Here is a 7672-nt window from a genome sequence, read left to right on the forward strand (position 1 = left end):
GTGGCAACCAGCAGTTCTTCCTAGAACTGCTGCCTTCCTGCTACCTAACTAGGTCATTGAGCAATGACAGTGATGTCTCATCACATTGCTCAATGGCCTCACTTTAACTTATCTTTTAATGCAAAAATTGGCGCACAACAACATAAATATATACTCAAAAACAAATTTTTAACTACCGTGTTATTTAAATAACGTCATTATGACGTCTTACTCACTTATTTCAACTGACGTTACTCCAAAGACCAATAGTTACATCATATATGACGTATATGTGTGACGTATATACTGACGTCATTGTTATGACGTTCAAAATAACGTCAGATTTAGGTTATAATCACCAATTAGTGACAAACATCACGTATATTTACGTCATTACAACGTCAGCTGGTTGCTTGGAAACTCACTAAGGTGGGAGCTTAAATTGGTGAGAGCAACATTGAGTTGTGACGCAACATACTCAACAGAGGGATGTGAACAGTAAATAACTATATCGTCAGCGTACATTAGAACCTGTACGGGCACATCTCGACGAAGGATATATATACGATATACTGAACAAATTGGGGCTTAAAACCGACCCCTGGGGGACGCCTCTCGAGATTTCCCTGCGTTGAAATGGAACTCCGGAAACGAATCCTTCAAGGATTCCATGAGAAATAACAAACGACACAAAACTTACAATTCTTTCAGGAAGTCCGAGGCGTGCGAGTATAGAAAGAAGAACAGGCGGGACAACGTTGTCGAAAGCGCCTTCCACATCAAGAAAGACGGCTCAGGTAATCTGACGATTGTTGTTAGCTCTTTTAATGCAGGACGTGAAAATAGCCAGATTGTCTATGCAGGATAGGCCTCGCCGAAAGCCAAACTGAAACCTTGGGACGATATTGTTATTTTCAGACCACCATTCCAAACGTCTTTGTAGAATCTTTTCTAAGATTTTTAACATATTATTGGCAAGAGATATAGGGCGGTACGCACCTTTTTTTCCCGGTTTAGGGATAAAGATCACGAAGTAGTTTTTTCATTGATCTGGAAAAGTACTTTTTTCATACATAGAGTTGTATAAGTTGAGAACTCGTGGGTGTAGTTCCGTCGGAAAATGAGAGATAATATTGTTGGAGATTAAGTCAAGTCCTGGGGCAGATTTAACTTTTAGAGTCTCAATCACGGCCCAGTACTCATCCCAGCGAATCGGTGAATCTAGGAAGGTAATGTCTGGAGTCTCGTTGTAACAGGGAATATTGCTAAGCAGGTTCGTGTGGTCCGGAACTTCTAAAGCACACATAGGTGCAACCTTATCAAAGGCTTTAAGAAGACCGTCCGAGTCAATGTTATTACGATTGCCTTCACCACGAGAGTAGTTTCTTGCATGAGCAAACGCTTTAACCGTGTTCCATACAGACCCTATGTCGGAGTTGGCATGGAGTGATCCACAAAAGGATCTAAAAGCTGCACGTTTCTTTTTACGTAAGAAGCGCACAACTTCTTTAGTGACAGCACAGTACGTGTTCAGATTGGCCAGGCTTGGGTGTTGCTTGAACGAAGAGAAGGCAAACCTTTTTCGGCGAATCTCTTGGGAGCAAGAATCGTCCCACCAGGGGGTGGGAGGTTTGCGAGATGGGTTAGCCGACGTACTGACTTTTGCACCAGAACTAGTGAGAGCGCTGAGAATTAATTCCACGAGAAGATCATACGACTCATTGACGTTAGAGGAAGAGCTAGAGCTAGTACACTGTTCATCAACGAGGAGTTCCCTACAGCGTTCCTGGAACACGTTCCAGTCCACGTCTCTAACCGAGATGTACGGACGACAGGGTATTTTGCCCTCAAACCTACCGTGTATGGTGGTGAGTACGGGATAATGATCACTGCCATGGTGATAATCTGCTACCCTCCACTGACAATAGTTTATAAGATTACCAGATACGATTGTAAGGTCCAGAGCGGACTGTCGAGAGAGATCTAACGAAGACCAGGTGCGTTCATCGTTATTGAGCACAGCCCAGGACGAGTTCACGACAGCACTTTCTATTTTTTTCCCCTCATAGTTGCTACAACAACGAAAACTATTCCACAAGGGGCTTTTTCCGTTGAAGTCGCCACAGATAATTGAAGGCTCATACCTGGAACACAATTGAAAGAATGATGACCAGAAGTTTGCTTCAGTGTACGTGTCAGACCTGCGAGGCGGGCTGTACACCGAGAAAACGTGTACAAACTGATTGTTGGGTAACAACAGTTTCGCCGCGATAAATTCCACGTAATTGCGGGAGCACAACTGAATGATGTCGATATCTGTGACAAGTTGGAACTTTATATGTTTAGCAATAGCCAGAGCAACATCACCGCCCTGTCTATTCCTATCCATTGACACAATTTTATGATTAGGTAGAGTTACAATGGAAGACCGATCCATATACGTTTCGCAGAACGCGGCGACATGGATACAGCTTTCCTGTAGTAAGAACTTGACAATGTCTAGCTTACGAACCAAGGAACGACAGTTCCACTGCATAAAATTCAAAGATTTAAAGTTTAAGTTCCGTTGCATTGTGAGAAAAGAGTTTAGAGAGTACGACGTTTAGCAGGAAAGCTGAAATGGTTTTGAAAGATAACGCAGATTTATGTTAAATGATATTACTGAATTACTGCACTAAACGCAGACTTAAGAATTATTTCTAGATCTTTATCTAGAAGAGAAATACCGAACTTGGGATCACATAAAAGGTTTTGTTGAACCTTGAGAAGAAAATCTTTGGTAATAGTAGGTGGTTTACAGGTTTTCAAGCCAGGAATGTTGTCACTGCTCCTGACTCGAGGAACCGGCTTAACGGTAATTTTTTCTACCTGAACGGTATCATTGTTTTTTGCAAGAGGTGGGGGAGGAAAGAGTAGGTCTTTGGAGGCCGACTGATTACCGCCCCGCGGCGTAGGTAGCCTGGGAAGACTCGCACCGGGCGTACATTCGCCGGTGGTCTTACTCGATTTTTTAGGAGCGTTAAACTGAAAGACTCCTTTTGGAATAAACTCACCAAGAGTGGGAAGCGGAACGGGAGGAGATTGGTAAGGTGGGGTAACACTCCACCCGCGACCACCACCTCCACCCTTGTCACAGAGCAAGGAANCCTCTTTGAAGGAGACCTCCTTCTGAGCCATGATTCTGTGTATATTTTTATGTCTCAGAAACGCAGGGCACTTGGGGTCAGACGCCTGGTGGTTGGCGTTTCCAAGCTTGAGACGTATGCAGTTGACACACTCAAAGTCGTCGCTGAGGCAATCAGAGCCACCATGGCCCGTTTTGCCACACCTTTCACAAAACTGTTTGCCTCCTCTGGATTGTTTACAAGATACCGAGGTATGTCCCAGTCGTTGGCAGAACCCACACCTCCTGACCTTATAGACATAAGGGTGTAGAAACACCCTTTTGCCCATGTATATGCAAGATTGGGGAACACACGTAGACTTAAAGCGAAGTAAATAGGTGTTTGTGCTTACCAAGGTCGGGGGGGCGTTACCACTCCCACCTGAAACCCGTCTTTGCAATCGTACAGCCTCAAAAGGAGAGGTCCAGGAATACCCCCAGCCCGGAGGGGGCCGAATACTAGCAAGAACCTCTTCTGCTGTATCATCATCATCAACTCCTCGAAGAACATACTGTTTAACAACTCTAAAGCTGGGGACAAAGGCAATCCAGGTGTCCGAGGGAGTAATTTTGTCGCCGANCGACGAAAAGGACTCGACGAAGCTGTTCGCTAACTTTCCAGACGTGAAGACAACTGAAAATTTGTTTCTCCCTATGGATCGGAGATCATACGCCTCCTGGAACAAGTCATAAAGCAAGGTGTTTAGCCTTTTGCCCAGGCCGAGAACGCTAAAAGCGTTGGCGGTGCCGGCAGGCAGGTTAGGTCCGGCACCGTCTTTGTCACTACGAAATACTTGTCCGGACACTCCACACTCTATATGCACCAAATATGGCCCAGTGGAGTCCGGCAAGTATCTGTTGGCACGAAGGGCGAGTTGAGTATCGGAGAAGGGGGAAAAACGCGCTTTTCTCCCGCTGAGGCCTGCTCAGAGGCCTGTCTCTTCTTAGCTCTAGCGAGGGGGAAAGAGCCACAACGAGGGGAAACCCCAGTAGACTCTTGATCTTTGCCACCCGGGGGTGAATCTTCCGTAGGAAGTGGAGGCTTCCGAGGAGTATTCCCCCGATCAAAGCTAGCGTCCATGACGCAAAAAGAGCGAGCAAATGACTTTGCAACAATTAACGCGTGAGGTTACTTGAATGTTAAAACAAAAAAATGGCGGCCACAGGCCGTGTGCCCGGCGGACAGCATCAACAAGGGCAGGCCGATGTTACTAGGATAACGAAGCGCGTAGTATTAGATAATAAGACGTACTTACTTGTAATAAGTGCGTACAGAAAGCGGTAAAGAAAAGAAAATACTTATGCAGAAGCGCAACTAAAAGGCTGTGAAGGACAGGATGCAGAAAGCACGATGTGTCGCATGCGCAGTCTCAGAGTCGAATCCCCTCTATAATCTCTTCTTTTTCTTCTTTGCTTCTATGGCGCACGCCCCTGCACGTGAGGAGCCCTCTATAATCTCTTTTTTTCTTCTTTGCTTATATGGCTCACGCCCCTGCGAGAGAGGAGCAAACGCCAGTCTATCGATATACATTCTCAAAACAAATGTGGGGGGGGATGTGCAGTTTTTACCTACTACCACGCGATACACGGCAGCCGTGGCTAGTCGCGTATCTTCGCAATGAGAGGCACGAGGCCCGAGAAAGGGAGACACACGAAGTCCAAATATGGGCATAGATGGTCGAGCGTCATTATGCGCAGGCGCATCTACCAAGTGAGTGCGAGCGAGACAAAGCATTGCAAAGTGAGAGAAAGAACGCGAGAAAGAGAAATGCGCAAGCGTGCTTCAATGTTCACCGCATGCGCACAAAGCAGCTGGAGAGAGAGGCTACTATATTGTCTGCACCGTAACGGTGAGCTTCAGGTCGGCACCGTACTAGCAATATAGGAGTATTACATATATGATACACGGCCGTCTTTCATAGTGGGCGTGCCCATCTATGTCGGGCTCGTGCTCAAGATGGTATGACTACGATCGCCTTGTGGGAGGGAAATTAATTCGGGATTACACCCGAATTAATTTTTGGAGGCCCGATTCAGTTCGCCAATCAACCGATAAACTCGGTTGAAAGGGACCGGCCCGGAAAAAATCCTTAGGTGGTGAGCGGATTCGAACTCGGGACCTCCAGGTTCGCAGCCCCTGCACTCAGGCCGCGAGACCACTGGGCCGGTCTCTATAATCTTTCTTCTTCTTCTTCTTTGCTGTAATGGCTCTTGCCCCAGTGAGGTAGGAGCATACGCCAGTCTTCGATTGGTGGAACTTAACTTGACAGAGCTGTGCTGAGCTGTGCTGCACTGTATGTACTGGGTTTCAGATTGGAGCAGAAGGTGGAGGGGGAGGGGTAGAGGGAAGTATACACAGGAGAGAAAGAGAGGGAGAATGGAGCAGAAGTTGGAGGAAAAAAGACGGGGGAAAGAGAGAAAACATTGCGTGAGTTAGGGAGTCAAACACTGATGTTGGTAGAATTGGTGAACGTGAGCAAAGCAAACATGGCTTGTATATTATTTGAAAAGGCAATGTCCACTACACTATACGGTGGGCTAAAGCCACTATGGAAGAGGTCCAAGAGCAGTTTGTCCGTGGCAATTTTATTCACGGGGCAGTAAAAAAACAGATGGTTAATGTCCTGTATCGGATGACCACACGGGCAGGCAGCGCTATCAACAATACACTTGTCGTGAAGATGTTCATTAACCGCCATATGATGAGAGCGAATTCTAGATATTAGCGAGACTAGCTGGCGAGGGAGATACTTGTTCTTTTTAAACCTCATGAACCAGGGTCTACCCAACGGTTCCTGAACAAACCTGAAGTACCTGCTACCTTTGTGCTGGGCTTCAACTAACAACTGTTCCTTAGACGACTGCAACGCTTTAGACTTGAGTATCGGATATAAGGAGGACACCTCCTGCTTTTCAACAGGTTCTGGTAACGACAGAGAGAGCTTGGCATACTTATCTGCACGGTCATTGCCACCTATACCGCGATGACCAGGAATCCACACAAACAACACGTGTACATTACTCCGTCTCAGCTTTAGATCCAACTTTTTTATTAGGTACAGAGTATCAGAGTGTAAACCCTTGGGATCAGGGGACCCCAGACTGCGCATAACACTAAGAGAGTCCGACGCAACTGCTGCTAAACTGAACCCAAATTCATCCACATACTCCAGGGCGCACAAGACTCCCCTGGCTTCGGCCTCGTAGACCCCCGACCGGCTGCCGATACGCTCGTGGTGGGTAAGGTCAGGATTGTCCGACACCACTGCGAAGCCCGCAGAGGACGTCGAGTCCACACTGGAATTCCGAGACATCGACCCATCTGTAAAAAACACACGGGTAATCCCCTTCTCTGACAGGAACTCACGAAGCACATTCTGTGGATCATCAGTGCTACGGAGCTGGAACCCCATCTCCGTATCTACACTACACGTATGATATTGGATATCAAAAGGAGCAGACAAGTTACCAGGCAGGGAAAACTTCTTGACACCATCTACTAGGTGTGCAAGTTCCTTACGAACCTCGAAGAGACCGAACTGGTTGTCCTCACAAATAGGTGTCCAATCCCTAGACACTTCCTCCAACACGCGGCCAACAGGATGGTTCCTCCTGGCACTGACTCTAGAAACATATTTACTAACTAGAAACTTATGTCTGAACTGAAGGGGTTGCTCACAAGCAATGTCAAGGAAGACATTAGTGGGGATGGAACGCATTAAACCACACGCAATCCTTATGCATGGATATTGAAGTCTACTTAACACTAGCATTTCGCGACCGCCCAGAGGGTACATAACCTGACACCCCCACTCCAGGACCGACCAGACTAACCCCTTGTAAGCCGTTATTAGAACCGAAGGATGGGACCCCCACTTTATTCCCGTAATAGCCTTCAGGATGTTAATCCGGAGAAGGACCTTGCGACGGGTCTCCATGACGTGTTTTTTCCACTTTAAAGCGTAATCAATGTGCACGCCTAAAAACTTAACTGACCACTCTAACTTAACTGGACTCTGGTTTATTAGCAGCTGTATGTTATGTTTTCTAACCAGCCACTTGGTGTTGCGTAAGGAGTTGAGAGAGTAAAACGTGGCGACGGACTTGCTAGGAGAGATCCTCAAGTCGAGGGAGGCAAGGTGTCTAAAGACCCTGTCCAGAGCCTGGTTTAGATTCTGAGAGGTTTCAACTATTGACTGGTCTGAACTATACACAACAACATCGTCTGCATAGATGAGTGCAGTGACCACGGGTGGAAGGCAGGTTTCCACGCCCGACATGTATATGTTGAACAGGAGTGGGCTTAGCACAGAGCCTTGTGGGGCCCGGGCGATTTTCCTCCACCTTGTCGTGGTGTCCGGGCTTAGGAGCGGTGAAGCGAGGGGGCTATACTGGCGGGGAATCCTTTGATTCCCTGGCAGGGTCACCCATGCCAGGAAGGCCCTTCGCGGAGCTCCTGTATTAAGAGAGGAAATAGAGGAAGGAAAACCTCGAACAAAAACCGGGGGATCCCAGCCTCGCTTAGCACTT

General features: G+C 47.1%; 1 protein-coding gene across 1 annotated transcript; it reads right to left on the reverse strand.

Moving 5' to 3' along the window:
• Positions 1 to 5583: 5583 nt before the first annotated feature.
• On the reverse strand, positions 5584 to 7422 carry LOC109861999. The gene has a single exon (XM_020441880.1). The coding sequence runs from the start codon at positions 7420 to 7422 to the stop codon at positions 5584 to 5586; it is 1839 nt and encodes a 612-aa protein (XP_020297469.1).
• Positions 7423 to 7672: the final 250 nt, after the last annotated feature.

The sequence above is a fragment of the Pseudomyrmex gracilis genome, unplaced genomic scaffold, assembly GCF_002006095.1.
Source record: "Pseudomyrmex gracilis isolate BER0280 unplaced genomic scaffold, ASM200609v1 scaffold_1247, whole genome shotgun sequence".
NCBI classification, from domain to species: domain Eukaryota; kingdom Metazoa; phylum Arthropoda; class Insecta; order Hymenoptera; family Formicidae; genus Pseudomyrmex; species Pseudomyrmex gracilis.